Below are 16,448 nucleotides of genomic sequence, written 5' to 3' on the forward strand. Positions count from 1 at the left end.
GTCTGTCTTTGTATAACTTTCATCTAGGTGACATGTCTGGATCCCTCACATAGAAGATTTATAACAGAATCCTGCAGAATATTATATCATTTATAGGATAATTCTCACCTCAGACTCTGCAGAGTACAGCCAGGATGTCTGAGCCCCTCACATAGAAGTTTTATTCCAGAGTCTTCAAGATTATTCCCTGATAAATCCAGTCTGGTGAGGGATCGATTATTGATAAGAATGGATCGGAGATCATCACAGCCGGAGGAAGTCACAGCACACCAATCCAGCCTGCAGAGACAAATCCAGACACATGATATTATAATATAAGATGAATATGAGGAATTATTCCCATTTAGTGAAAAGTAACATAACATCACTAGAGCGGAATATCAGGATATACAGAATGTTATACAGAGGAAAGATCTTGTTATTAGGGAAGCTGATAAAGGTGAAGCTGTTGTAGTACTTATGTCTACACAGTATAAAGAGGGGGCACTGTGACAGCTCAGTCACCCCCTTATGTACCCGGATATTAAGCAGGCCCTCACACAGTGTCTCATACAGGGGCTTCTGAAATTGATAAAGGAAAGGATCTGGGGGGTTTATGAAATAAAACAGCAGAATTTCTGATGGTGGATACCCCAGTGACCCCAATATTCCATCACCTTCCTAAAGTCCACCAATCAGGAGTTCCCATTGAAGATCACCGGATTGTGGCAGGAATAGGATCCCTTATAGAGAATGTAGGGGGGAGGGGTGGATATACATTTCCAGCCTTTAGTGCTGAGACTTCTGGGATATATTAGAGATACAAGTACTATATTGGTGGATATTCCACATTTACAATGGGATTCTACATTCACATGGGGGACACTTCACATTAAAGCACTTTATTCTTCCATCCCTCATTCTTTAGTGTCTCCAGCAATCAGATATCATCTCCATAGATATAGATCATATACTAGGATGTTACAGGAATTATTACAGACGATGTAAAGGATGAAGGTTTTTTACCTTAACCACTTCAGCCCCGGAAGGATTTACCCCCCTTAATGACCAGAGACCTTTATACAATTTGGCACTGCGCTGCTTTATCTGGTAATTGTGCGGTCATGCAATGCTGTACACAAACAAAATGTGTGTGCTTTTTTTCCCACAAATAGAGCTTTCTTTTGGTGGTATTTTATCACCTCTGGGATTTTTATTGTTTGCAATATAAATGAAAAAAGACCGAAAATTTTGAAAAAAAATATTTCTACTTTTTGTTATAAGAAAAATTCAATAAACTCAATTTTAGTCATATATTTAGGCCAAAATGTATTCAGCCACATGTCTTGTGTAAAAAAATGTCAATAAGCGTATATTTATTGGTTTGTGCAAAAGTTTTAGTGTCTACAAACTATGATACATTTACTGGAATTTAGACAGATTTTAGTTTATGACTGCCTATCTCATTTCTTGAGGTGCTAAAATGACAGGGCAATACAAATAAATAAATGACCCCATTTTGGAAAGTAGACATCCCAAGGATTTTGCTGAGAAGCATGTTGAGCAAATTGAATATTTTTTTTTTTTTTGTCACAAGTGATTGAAAAATGATAAAAGAAAGAAAAAGTACACAAAGTTGTCACTAAATGATATATTGCTCACACATGACATGATTATATGTGGAATTACACCCCAAAATACATTTTGCTGCTTCTCCTGAGTATGGGGATACCACATGTGTGAGACTTTTTGGGAGTCTAGCCGCGTACAGGACCCCGAAAAAACGATCACCACCTTCAGGATTTCTAAGGGTGTAAATTTTTTATTTCACTCCTCACTACCTATCACAGTTTTGGAGGCCCTGAAATGACAAGATGGCACAAACCCCCCCCCAAATGACCCCATTTTGGAAAGTAGACACCCCAAGATATTTGCTGAGAGGCATGGTGAGTATTTTGCATATCTCGCTTTTTGTCACAAAGTTTTGAATATTTAAAAAATAAAAAAAATATATGTAATTTTCTTTCTTAATTTTCCAAAACAAATGAGATCTGCAAAATACTCACCATGCCTCTCAGCAAATAGCTTGGGGGGTCTACTTTCCAAAATGGGGTCATTTGGGGGGGTTGAACTGTCCTGGCATTTTATGCCAAACATTAGAAGCTTATGTCACACATCACCCACTCTTCTAACCACTTGAACCACCAAGTCCTTTCTGACACTTTTTTTTACATGAAAACATTTTTTTTTGCTAAAAAATTACTTTGAACCCCCAAACATCATATGATAAATGTTTTTGCCATACCAGAAAAACTAGAGAGTTTGCCACATCCCTATATATAGAGAAAGTTAGAATACCCCAATTGGGACTTTAAATTGGCAAAAACAGTAGTGCAGTAGAATACAAAAGCACGTATATAGAGTAGTTTCTCTCCAGTAACCAAGAACATTTTCTGGTAACCAAATGCGGTATCCAACATGTTTCAGGTTCAAAGTCATTTCATCAGGGGTATTTGTATAGGAGATTTTACATTTGAGATCTGGTGAATGGCACCGCAATCAAACACACAGAGTATTCAGGCAAGACTGAAATTAACATTGTCAGTGGATGGTGTATGTAGAGGTCTAATTCAACCTATAGATTTGAAATGTAACGGCCCGCAGGAAAGGAACGTGTCAGTGGTCCCTCAGGCCAGGCTATGTGCAGCTAGAAATGATAACTTTACAGCTTCTATGGAGATCTCACAGTAGGGGGTCAGAATAGGACATTGGTCAGGGTCCTGTGTAAATGATGACACTATATTGGAATGCTGTGTACCGTTCCTTAAGATATGTACAGGGGGTACATAAGGAACACCATCTGGTCTGGCAAAGTCTGCAGACATATATATCATATATTTTTTTACAGAGGCCCTACAGATTAAAATGGTGGGTGTTGTATTTTTTTTCACAAAGTATTTGCACAGTGATTTTTCAAACACAATTTTTTGGGAAAAAAACAATTTTTTGAATTGTAATGCACAAAAACACACTATATTGCCCAAATGTTTAGTGAAATATAAAATATGATCTTATTGCGAGTACATAGATACCAAACACGACATGCTTTATAATTACGCACACCCGCACAGCGGCGACAAACTATATACATTTTAAAAAGCCTTTAAATGCCTTTACAGGTTATCACTTTAAATTTACAGAGGACATCTACTGCTAGAATTACTGCCCTCGATCTGACATTTGTGGTGATACCTCACATGCATGGTGCAATTGCTGTTCACATATGTCACGAGACTGACACTTGCATTCACCTTTACGCGTGTGCAAGGGGGGGACAGGGGTGGTTTTATTTATTTATTTAAATCATTTATATTGCTTTTTATTTTATTTTTACACTGTCCCTTTCATTTTATTTTTTAATCATTTTTATTGTTATCATAGGGAATGTAAATATCCCCTATGATAGCAATATGTAGTGACAGGTATTTCTTTTTTTGAAGATTTTGGGGTCTATTAGACTTTAGATCTCTCCTCAGCCCTTAAAAGCATCTGACCACACCAAGATCGGTGTGATAAGATGCTTTGCCGATTACCCAATGGCGCTGTTTATATCCGGCAAAACTGAAGTCATGAATTGCTTGTAGCTTCCATTTTTTTAAGCCATAGAGATAATTGGAGCCATTCTAGTCTCCGATCAGCTCTATGGTCAGCTGGAGGAACCACCAGCTGCATCCTCGGGTTCCACAGTGGGACAGCAGAGCCCGAGAAAACCATGGTAGACAGCGGGGGAGACATTTCCTCTCACTGCTTGTAAAAGCAGTCTAGCGACTAATTAGCCACTAGGATTGCTTTTACATGAAAGCTGACCGCTGGCTGGTGTGTCGAGGGTGCGTAAATGGCGCATGCGCGGTAGGCTCCTCCCTTTCCGCTCGGGTCCTAAAGGAAGATGGCTAAACGCACCAAGAAGGTCGGCATTGTGGGTAAATATGGGACCCGTTATGGTGCTTCCCTATTGGACCCGTTATGGTGCTTCCCTTCCCTTGCCTGTTTTTCTGGACTGTTCTTTATTAAAGGATGTCTTGTAAAATGGAAAGCTGACCGCTGGCTGAAATGAAAGGTACCAAGATGATGCCTAATAGGGATGAGCTTCATGTTCGTGTTGAACGTTGGCTGTTCGACTGTTCGTCGAATTACAAACTATATGGGCCATTTGCGCCAAATTTGAGTGGCACGTCACGGCCTATAATTCACTGCGGCATCACAGTGCATTGCTGGCTGATGATTGGCCAAGCATGCACTATGACCCGCATGCTTGACCAATCACAGCGCCATCTGAACAGAGAGCCGTAATTGTCCAAAGCCAAGGAGGCTTTGGCCAATTATGGCTCAGGGGGTTTAGTACATGCCCCACACTATATAAGGCCACCTGCACGGCGGCCCTGTGTAGTGTTTTCCGGCATTAAGACAGATACAGAGAGAGAGACAGTGTCATTTGATTTATGTTAGATAGAGTAGGCAGGCGAGTCAGTTAGCTGCAGTTACAGTGTATTGTATATATATATATGCATCCCAGGTGTTATATATATATATACACTGTATTCAGTTTAGCTAGATCCTGTTGTTCTCTTCCTAATATACTATCAGGCAGGCGTTTTTACAGTATTTCTAGTTACTATACTGTGTACCCTGCACAGTCTGACCTACAGTATAGCTACCTGCAGCCAGGTGCTTGTGGAGGCTCATTGAAGTATTTCTAGATACTGTACTGTGTACCCTGCACAGTCTGACCTACAGTATAGCTACCTGCAGCCAGGTGCTTGTGTAGGCTCATTGAAGTATTTCCAGCTACTGTACTGTGTACCCTGCACAGTTGCACCTAAAGTATAGCTACCTGCAGACAAGTGCAGGTGTTATTATACTAATAATACTACAGGCAGGCAGTTGATTCTTCTAGCTGCAGTATAAACAGTATATATATATATATATATATATATATATATATATATATATATATACATCCCAGTTTTGTGCAGCTCACTGCAGGCCAATAGTATGTCTGGAAGGCCAAGAAGGAGAGGCAGACAGTCACAAGCCAATAAAAGAGGGCAAGCAGGCTCTGTGCCTAGAGGCAACAGTGCTGGTCGTGGACACGGTGCATCCTCATCAGCACGTGGCCGTGGGACACGCTTGGCATTTTTTTCGGCTGGCCGTGTTGAGCTGCAACATGTAGAAGACTTGGTCGAGTGGATGACCAAGCCGTCCTCATCCTCCTCATCCTCTCTCACCCAGGCTAAGGGTACTTTGTCTGGCAAAGCAGCTGCCAACATGGCCTCTTCCCTTGGCTCAAAGGCATCAGTGACTCCTTCCATAGCCCCACCATGTCCTTCTGAGGAGTCCCTCAAACTGTTTGACCACAGTGTTGGGTACATGCTCCAGGAGGATGCCCAGCGTTTTGAAGGCTCTGATGATCGTACTCAGCTAGAGGAAGGCAGTAACGTGAGCCCAGACAGAGGGGGTGACCAAGAAGGACATCAATCTGGCAGTCATGTTCCCCCTGCTGCAGCATACTGCCAGGTTTGCTCCAGTGATGAGGAGGGAGGGGATGATGAGGTCACTGACTCCATGTGGGTGCCTGATAGGAGAGAGGAGGAGGAGGCACATCACCAGCGAGGCAGAATGCCCTCCAGGGGCCAGCCTAAGGACAGCACACTGACTGCATCACACTGCAGAGCTCTGCATGTGCAGGGCGCTGCTGTCTCTGCGCGTTATTCCATAAGTTCTTTGGTGTGGGCCTTTTTTGAGACGAGTGCATCAGATCGCACCGCTGCTATTTGCCTCAAGCGTATCTCACGTGGCCAAAACTTCTCCCGCTTGGGCACCACATGCTTGACCAGACATATATTGACCTGCCATGCAATTTCATTGGCGTATCTAAAAGACCCACACCAAAGAACAAAGAGGACCTCTCCTTGCTCCTCATCAGCTGAGATCTCCAACCCCGCTATACCTTCAGTCCTCTTTGAGACCTGCACTGAGAGGAATGAAGGTGTTGAATTAGGTGTGCCACAGCCAAGTACTTGCGGGCAATCTGCTATAGGTACACCAATGTCAGATTGTACAAGACAAATTTCCCTGCCCCAGCTGCTGCACCGCAGAAAGAAGTTCGCTCCCAGACATCCACATGCCTAGCGGTTGAATGCTAGCTTGGCAAAATTGCTAGCACTTCAACTGCTATCTTTTCAGTTGGTAGACTCTGCCAGTAGTGTTGGAGGTTGTTCCGCCACCACGCCTCCAAAATGCCACTACTGGTGATTCTGACACACCTCTCCGCCACCCCTTCCTCTGCTTCTTCCTCCATGGCCTCTTCCTGTGCTTTGTCCTCAGAACCAACGGTGCTACGTAGGCGTTCAAGGGGCTATGCAAGTACGCAGGCCAAAAGATGCCATGCGGTGCTTGAGCTGGTGTGCTTGGGGGACAGGAGCCACACTGGGGCAGAGATTATGTCAGCTCTGCAGGGGCAGGTTCAGAGGTGGTTGACGCCATGCCAACTTAAGGCAGGAATGGTGGTTTGCGACAATGGCACCAACCTCCTCTCCGCCCTCCGACAGGGACAACTGACCCATGTGCCCTGTTTGGCTCACGTCCTTAACTTGGGGGTGCAGCGGTTCTTGGGTAGGTATCCGGGCTTACAGGATGTCCTGAGGCAGGCCAGGAAAGTCTGTGTGCAATTCCGCCAGTCATATAATGCCAGTGCTCGGCTGGCAGACCTCCAAAAGGAATTTAACCTGCCCAAGAACCGCCTAATCTGTGACATGCCCATCAGGTGGAACTCAACGTTGGCCATGCTGCAACGGCTGCACACACAGCAGAGGGCCATCAATGAATACCTGTGCGACTGTGGCACCAGGACAGGGTCAGACGAGCTTGGTTTTTATTCTCCATGCCAGTGGGCCATGATCAGGGATGCATGCACTGTCCTGTCACCATTTGAGGAGGCCACGAGGATGGTGAGCAGTGACAGTGCATGCATCAGTTGAAGCAGAACAGAGGCAGGAAGAGGAGGACTTCCTTAGCTCTCAAAACCCCCTTTTGCCATACTGTGTTCCTGCGTGCCCGCCCATTACACAGGAAGAGCACGAGGAGGAGTAGGAGGAGGATTGTGTCAGCATGGAGGTGGAGCCTGGCACTCAGCATCAGCAGCAGTCTTTAAGGGATCATTTACAGTCCCAAGAAACCCATGGACTTGTACATGGCTGGGAGGAGGAGGCTGCGGATCATGTCGTCCTTAGTGACCCAGAGGACTCCGGACCGAATGCCTCAGCAAACCTACGCTGCATGGCCTCCCTGATCCTGCAAAGCCTATGGAAGGATCCTCGTATTCGTGGTATCAAGGAGAGGGATCAGTACTGGCTGGCAACACTCCTAGATCCACGTTACAAGGGTTAGGTTGCGAACCTCATCTCAACCTCAGCACACCCCAGTCACACGATCAGAGGGATACCATATGGACATTTTTTTAAGGTTGAAACGCCTGTGTAGTTCCCCAGAAGTCTTTGAGACTGAGGCCAGTAATATGGCACACAGATTCAGAGCCCGAGGCTATACAGAAGCACTCATTCATAAAGCACTTGACACAGTAATGCCCCGTACACACGGTCGGACTTTGTTCGGACATTCCGACAACAAAATCCTAGGATTTTTTCCGACGGATGTTGGCTCAAACTTGTTTTGTCTACACACGGTCGCACAAAGTTGTCGGAAAATCCGATCGTTCTAAATGCAGTGGCGTAAAACACGTACGTCGGGACTATAAATGGGGCAGTGGCCAATAGCTTTCATCTCTTTATTTATTCTGAGCATGCGTGGCACTTTGTCCGTCGGATTTGTGTACACACGATCGGAATTTCCGACAACGAATTTTGTTGTCGGAAAATTTTATCTCCTGCTCTCCAACTTTGTGTGTCGGAAAATCCGATGGAAAATGTCCGATGGAGCCCACACACGGTCGGAATTTCCGACAACACGCTCCGATCGGACATTTTCCATCGGAAAATCCGACCGTGTGTACGGGGCATTAGATCCATCCCTAGATCCTCACTTTTAAAGAAAAAGTCATATAAGCAAACCACACGAAAAGCAAATATGTTCCCACATGTTCCGGTTTTCTCAATGTCATATAGTTCAGAATTTACTAAAATTAAGAAAATTATAACTAAGCACCTTCCTGTTCTATATATTGAACCAGTTTACAACAATATTATTTCTGAAGGGATTAAAGTAGTCTCTCGTAGAGCACCTACCCTTGGTCGCTCTCTTTCTCCTAGTCTGTTTATGACCTACCGATCCAAACCTAACTGGCTCAGCTTTACTGGCAACTTTAGGTGTGGAACCAAAACCTGCAGTTATTGTAGTTATATTAAAACCGGCAAATACATTAAATCTTGTAGTAACAAGAAAGAGTTCCAGATTTTAGCTTTTATAGACTGTAATACCAGGTTTGTCACATATGTTATTACATGCACGACCTGTCAGATACAGTACGTTGTCTGTACAACACGGCGCCTCAGGGATTGGCTTTATGACCACTTGCATGACATTGAAAAGGATAAATTGACCAATGTATCGAAACATTGGATCTTCACACATCACAAAGATACCTCCAGTTTGGTTATCCAAGGTATTGATAGAATCATTACACCAGTGAGAGGAGGTGACAAATTTCAAATACTGTGTAAACGTGAAGTCCTTTGGATTTTCCTATTGGACACTAGGATCCCGTCGGGGTTAAACTTTGAATGGGATATGTCCCATTTTTATGAATAAAATCATCCAGCGCCAATTCTAATAGTCTGCCATGTTCAAGAGATTTATATCCCTCCAAGTTATTTATTATTTAAGTTTTATTTATTTATTTTTTCATTTATATACGTGGATGGTTTAGAAATCATACACACATTCACACTTGGATGGATACATAATCTACAAATTTGTCTTGATGAATCTGTTTCTTCTTCCTCTCATTTCTAAATTTCTTTTTTAGCGGTAGCCCCACAAAAATTAGAACATCTTGGTCGTTTACTATAGTCTATATACAAAATATGACACACTGCCATCTTTATGATTCACATTAAAAATCATCCTAGAGAGTTCCGGCCTGTTCAGGTGTGGAATAGTCCCATATACTCAGTGACGTAGCGTGGGGGGTGCGGAAGGGGCCGTGGCCCCGGGCACAACATTGAGGGGGCGAAATCCCGCGCCAGGCAGTGTGTTACTGCCGGCTCCATTCCCCTTATGTTTACTTCCTGTGTCCCTGAGCTCATTTGTGGCTGGCGCCCTGTGATTAAGTGAATTAGGTCAAGTGCGGCGGCCGCGGCGGGGCTGGCCAATCTCTGATAGCGGCGGGGCTGGCCAATCCGTGATGGCGGTGGGGCCGGGCAATACGTGATGGCAATGGGGCCGGCCTATCCGTGATGGCTGCTGCCTTCACCTCCTCCAGGCTCCCCCCACTCCTCCGGACTGATGGAAGCCACAAGCTGCAGGTGAGGGGGTGGATACGGTCTGGGGAGAGAGGGAGCAGCCAGTCAGAGAGATAAGACAAGCAGTTAGATTCAGTATAAGTTAAAAAATGTCTGGTGTCAGTATAAGTGTAGTGTAGTGTAGAATGCATAGTAGTGTAGTGGAAAGTGTAGTATAATGGTCAGTGTGGTGGACAGTGTAGTATAATGGTTAGTATAGTGGACAGTGTAGTAGTCAGTGCAGTGAAGTGGGCAGTGTAATGGTCAGTGTAGTGTAATGGTCAGTGCAGTGTAGTGGTCAGTGTAATGGTCAGTGTAGTGTAGTGGTCAGTGCAGTGTAGTGGTCAGTGCAGTGGACAGTGTAGTGTAGTGGTCAGTGCAGTGATCAGTGTAGTGAAGTGGACAGTGTAGTGGTCAGTGCAGTGTAGTGGTCAGTGTAATGGTCAGTGTAGTGTAGTGGTCAGTGCAGTGGTCAGTGCAGTGTAGTGATCAGTGCAGTGGACAGTGTAGTGTAGTGGTCAGTGTAGTGAAGTGGACATTGTAGTGGTCAGTGCAGTGTAGTGGTCAGTGTAATGGTCAGTGTAGTGTAGTGGTCAGTGCAGTGGTCAGTGCAGTGTAGTGGTCAATGCAGTTTTTTTTTTTTTTTTTAACATAAAGTTTATTAAAGATTTTAAACAAAATAAAATAAAACTTTACATTGCCATTTTATACCATCCAATAATCATATATCAAGAATTGTTCACATATCCACACATGCATTACATATTGCAGTATTTCCAATAATATGTGTTATCAGACTAATATCATATAGTTCCTACCCTGTTATACCAAGGAAGTATCCAGGATCCACCCGAAGGAGGGGGGGGAGGGAGAGGCGAAATGACGGAGCAATCCCACCTCTAAGTAACATTTAAATTACATCTATGGGATAGTTAGGTGCTTTGCCTTTACCCAGTCAGACCATATTTTCCCAAACTTTTTGGTACAATTTCTGCCCATATATGTCAGTTGGTAGAGTGGGAGTGCTGTGTTTATCAGTGATTGCCATAGCTGTTTAGTGGGTGGTGAGTTTTGGTTCCACTGCATTAAAATAGCTTTCCTAGCATAAAACGTATTGTAGAAAAGGAACAGCTTTTTACCCCATGTTAAGTCCAGGAAGTCACTTATGCCTAGGAGAAGAGGAATCGGGCTATACGGGACTGAAAGTTTCCCAATGTTATTAATTTCAGCTAGGATTTCTTTCCAGAATTCTGTCACTACAGGACAAGACCAGGTTATATGAAAGAAGTCGGCTTCGTGATAGTTACATCTAGGGCATGTAGCCGTGCGGTCAGAGCAAATTCTTGCCAGGCGAACCGGGGAATAGTATGTTCGGTGGAGGAACTTCAACTGAATAAATCTGTCTCTGGCCGAGATCGCAAGGGGCAGATATTGTTGGACACCTTCCTCCCAATCATCATCTGTTAGCTCCGGGATATCCCTCTGCCATATAGCAAACAGCCGAGAGACACCAGAGGTATCCAACGTAATAAACATATTGTATAAGTTAGACATCGTTTTGGTTTGATCAGGGGAACTAAGCATTTTCTCCATCGGCGACATCTCCAGTGAGATCGAGGAGGGGAATTGGGATCTATAGGCGTGTCTTAATTGAATATACCTGAAAAACATATGGTTCGGGATATCACGGTCATGCTTTAGTGCATCAAATGCAATCAGCTGCCCCTGAGACGTTATGTCGCCTAGTTTTGTAACTCCATATCTGGCCCACGCAATAGGATCAGGTATGGAGCGAAAATGTGGTAATCGAGGATTCCCCCACAGTGGGGTCTCAGGGGACCACCTCCCAGGTCCACCCACCTGTCTGGCCACTGAGTCCCACACCTTCAGGGTCGCGATCATAGGAAGGGTGACTCGAGAGTTAGATCTAGGGCCCCTATGAATCAGGTTTCTGAGCTCCGCATATGAACCCAGCAACGCCGCCTCCAATGAAGAGGCAGGGTTAGCCGGCTCCTCCGACAGCAACCACTTGACCGTCACCAGGACCGCCGCCCAGTAATATTTCAACAGGGACGGCAGTGCCAGGCCGCCAAGCGATGTGGGCATCTGCAGCTTTACTTTGGCCACCCTCGGAGCCCTCCCGTTCCAGACAAAGGATATCAAAATGCTATCCAACCTCTGAAAAAAGCTGTGTGGTATTGTACAGGAGCTTGGCGGAAAAGGTAAGTGAACTTAGGAAGAATCGACATTTTAATTAAGTTAACTCTTCCGACCGGTGTCAGGGGGAGTGACCTCCATCTAGCACAGCTCTGGGATATCCGCTGAACCACCGGGTTGAGATTCAGAGGGATAAAGTGCCTTAAGTCCCGATGGATCTCAACTCCCAGGTATCGAAACTGAGGAACCCTCCTCAGCTGTCCATCCATCTGCTGGCTTCCCGTCCCAGAATGTAAGGGAAATATCACTGACTTCCCCCAATTCACTCTGATTCCTGAGAATCGCCCAAAGCTGTCTATAAGTGACAGAGCCGACCGCAGCGAGCACCCATCATCCTTCAGATACAGTAGGGTGTCATCTGCGTACAAGGACACCTTTTCTTGCAGTGGTCCTCTATCAATCCCTTTAATTTGTGTTGAAGCCCGAAGAAGCACCACCATAGGCTCAATTGCTAGAGCAAAAAGTCCTGGGGACAGGGTCCACCCCTGTCGTGTTCCACTGCCCAAAGCAAAGGGCGAGGACAAGACTGTTACGGTACGCACCCTGGCCCCCGGCGCCTTATATATCAACCTGAACCAGGAGACGAAGGATGGCCCAAATCCAAATTTACTGAGGACCTCCCAGAGATAGCCTCACTCCACTGAATCAAAGGCCTTCTCCGCGTCCAGAGAGGCCACCATTTCATCAGCCCCTCCCTCATCTCCAGAGGCCAGGACTGCATAGAGCCTTCGCAGGTTAATGTCTGTTCCCTTGCCAGGCATGAATCCTGATTGATCTTCATGGATCAGGGTAAGTATAACTTCATTTAGTCGCCTGGCAAGAATTTTGGTAAGTACTTTGGCGTCAGAGTTGAGGAGGGAGATGGGCCGGTAGGAAGAGCACAACTGTGGGTCCTTCCCCGGTTTGGGTATTACAACTATGATGGCCTGGGACATGGATGGTGGGAGGTCTTTGTCCTGCAGTGATTTTGTAAGCATGTCGTGCATTTTAATAGTTAGGTCGTCTAGGTACTGTTTGTAGAATTCAGGGGGGGATCCCATCCTCCCCTGGAGTCTTCCCTGTCTGCATAGATCTCAGTGCTGCCCGCACTTCCGGCATCGTGATCGGGGCGTCTAAGTCTTCCCTCGCCTCATCAGAGAGAGTCGGGAGGGTCACCCCCTCTAGAAAATTGTGCAGCTCGTCTGGGGAGTAATTTGCCCTAGTTGAGTACAAGGCCTCATAAAATTCTTTAAAGCATCGATTGATGCTCACTGGGTCCGCCACTTTAGTCCCATCCTCCCTCCGCAGGCTTGCAATGGTGGAAATTGGGGATTGCTCCTTGGAGATCCAAGCCAGCAGTCTACCTGGCTTGTCACCGTGTTCGAATATCTTTTGTGTTTGGGTAAGCTGACGTTTATGAACCTTGTTCACCCTAAGTAACATAACCTCTCGATATGCTACCTTCATATCCTGAGCCGTGATAGGATTAGAAGTCATGGCGAACCTTGACTCCAGTTCCTGCGCTCTGGCCTCCGCCTCCTCTAGTGTAATTTTATCATTGTTCCTTTCTCGTGTAATAGATGATATATAGCACCCTCTTATATAGGCTTTAAACGAATCCCAGACCATCACCATCCCTGTGGAAGCGGCGTTGGTCGACCAAAAACCTCTTATCTCTTTGGCCACCTCTATTTCTATGGTCGGATGTTCAATCCAGAATCTAGAAAGTCGCCAAAGTCTATCTGCTTGGGGAGTATGAGTTTGTATTGTACAGAGTAGGGGGAATGATCCGAGATGCCTCTTGGAAGTATCTCGATTGAGATAACCCTGGGCAGCATTGCTCCACTAACATAGACCACATCTATACGGGACAGGGTGTTATATGAAGAGGAGTGGCAGGTATAAGCGCGTTCTGATGGATTCTTCCATCGCCATATGTCCACCAGCCCATACACATCAGCCCATTTAGACAACATTGAGTCCCTAGCGGGGTCAGGGGATAGTTTATCAATACAAGGGTTTGGAGGTATATTGAAGTCTCCCGCTATGACCACATTGTCAGTCTGGAATTGGGCAATCAACCCGGTCAGCTTCTGCACCACAGAAATATTAGCTGGGGGTGGCAAATACACTCCCACCACCACCATGTCTACTGTGTCAATGTTAGCATGTATCAACACATACCTCCCCTCCGGATCCGTGACCACATCCAACAATTCAAAACAAAGATTTTTGTGTACCAGGACACTAACTCCTCTAGAATAGCTGGAGTAAGTGGCATGATAGTGGCGGCTCACCCAGGGTCTTTTTAATCCCATCACCCTCCCACCCACCAGATGCGTCTCTTGAAGGATGCAGATCTGAGGGGAATATTTTTTGAGGTACTCAAAGACCAGGGAGCGCTTAATTTTGTGGTTTAAGCCCCTGACATTCCAGGACAGAATTTTAATAGGGGCCATCATATATTATAATGGAGTGGATTATCGAAGGGATCCGGAGGAGAGAATATCCCACACAGCTAGGGTCCAACAGTGACATCAGCGACCACTGAAAGCTGTCATAGCGGGTGTAGTAAAACAATCTCATAGAATGTAAGGCATAAAGGTAGGCAATTAAAGTAAAAATCATATAAAACTGAAACAAATCAAACTCCCCCCAACCCACCCCACACCTCCAATTTTAACTCGTGGGGTGTTTGTATACTCGAACCTAACCCGGTAAACATTTTAGATAGGAGAGATCTCCCTTGGGGGGTGACGCGTAGTACTAAGCGCACCAAGGACCTAGAGCCCCAGCCGGGGCTAGGGAGCCCCGCCCAAAACCAGTCATGAAGACCACTGTTGCCAAGGAAGCCCGCACAGAGTTATCTGTCCAGGAGACCCCCGGCGACAGTTCACCTAGAATTATCTAGGGGCACAAACTTAAAAACCATATATAGGCATCATGCACAGTTACCTAGGGTCATGCGGATGGCCATACCCCACCCCTCCATCCCTATACCAAAATCAATTTTCTTTTCTCTTAGACATACTAAGGGCACACACTTATTTGTAAATATATCCTGCTTCCCAAGTTGCAGGGGGAGAAAGAGGCATGGAGCACAGCCCGACCTAAGCACCCGTATCTTCCCTTCAATACCTCCCCATCTGACGGAGGGCACCGAGTAGAAAATGTATAAATCATGCCTAACCACTCATCTATAGAGAGTTACTGCTCCCGACTCAGCCCGACTAAGCATAATGATCCCCTCCCCGCCTCATCCAAATCAAGCCAAGGGCACTTTCTAAATTACATCCCTTCCACACGGCCAAAACCAGCCCCATGTACATTAATATTCAGTTCTAACACTCGAGTTCCCCCATAGGGGGAGAGAGGGCCAGTAGTAAAAAAGCCAGATGGGGATGGGGGGCCTGTCTTCCCCAAAGCCAGTTCAAGACCCGAGTTCTCCACGATAGGATAATAAGGCTCTTTTTAAGTCCCTTTTATGATTGCCAGGAAAAATATTTCAGACAGACAGGTCAATCTCAATAACCTTCGGGGAGGGGACCTAAGTCGTCAAATTCCGGACACATAGGTGCACCCCCCTTCGAGAATAAATCCATACCTCCTCCTGAAAAGTCGGCTCCAGAGGGAATTATAAAGACACTTCAGAGTAAGAGTACATACCCATGAGGAGGAGAGGCGGAGACTCCTGCAGTAGTAAATGCTGTGAGCATCTAGGGGTGGTCGGTTTTTTCATCTTGCAAGGAAAGCATCTGGGTATCATATAAATATGAGCTCAGGTATCTTCAGACTAAAGGTGTTGCACCCCCCCTCCCCTCCCGCCCCCACAGCAAACAAACTGCCCATCAGGGTTGTCCTCAGGGAAAGCTTGTGTGCCAAGCAGCCGACAAAGTAAATCTGTAGAGGAGCATGCACTTCACTGGTAACTGCGTAGTTCACTAGAAACTTCCAAAGTAATCAAAAGAGGAGAGTAAAACAAACAAAAAGGGGGGACAAAACGGTAGGCATCCTAACGCTGCCAAGGAAGGGATTCAACCCATCTGGAAGCCTCCTCCGGAGAAACGAAAAACTTGGTGGTCTCGCCGTCAATCATGCTGTACTTGAGACCTTTGCTCCTTAGTTGGGCCTTGATCTGGTCGAACGATCTGCGTTGTCGTTGTGTTTCGATGGAGAAATCCAGAAATAGCATGATCGTCACGTTCTCATATCGTAGTTCACCAATCTTCCTAGCCTCTCTGAGAACCAGATCTCGGTCTCTAAAGTTTAATAGGCGAAAAATAAATGTACATGGCAGAGCGCCAGGGGCCTGGAGCGGATGGCATCCTATGAGCCCGCTCAACTGCAAAATGGGGGGAGAATGGCACCTGCGGGAGAAGCGTACGCAGCAGCTGTTCTGCATAGGTTTCGGGGTCTCTCCCTTCAGCCCCCTCCGGGAGGCCAACCATGCGCAGGTTGTTCCGCCGGTTCCTATTCTCCTGATCTTCTGCTCGGGATTCGATCGCCTTCATTTTAACCTGTAGCGTGCGTAGGGATGCGGAATGTTCCCTGAGCGTGTCTTCTGTCTCCCCCACTCTCCGCTCCGCCTCAGTCAATCGGTCTCGGTGTTTGTCCATGTCCCGCCTAATAAGGCCCATTTCGAGCTGCATCTGCTCGATCTTGGTGGTCAGTGTTGTTTGGCAGCCCGTGATGGCTTGCATGAGCGCCTGGAACTTATCGGCTCCCAGCTGGGGTGACTCGGCCTGCTCCGTCTGGGAC

General features: G+C 45.9%; 1 protein-coding gene across 1 annotated transcript in view; it reads right to left on the reverse strand.

Moving 5' to 3' along the window:
* The window catches only part of LOC141134400 (ribonuclease inhibitor-like), a 117,015-nt gene that overhangs the window by 19,563 nt on the left and 81,004 nt on the right, over positions 1–16,448 (reverse strand). The window contains exon 3 of the mRNA XM_073623961.1: positions 109–279. Within this exon, the coding sequence (XP_073480062.1) occupies positions 109–279 (171 nt within the window). The remainder of the gene's footprint in view (positions 1–108; positions 280–16,448) is intronic.

This window comes from Aquarana catesbeiana, linkage group LG03, assembly GCF_042186555.1.
Source record: "Aquarana catesbeiana isolate 2022-GZ linkage group LG03, ASM4218655v1, whole genome shotgun sequence".
NCBI lineage: Eukaryota > Metazoa > Chordata > Amphibia > Anura > Ranidae > Aquarana > Aquarana catesbeiana.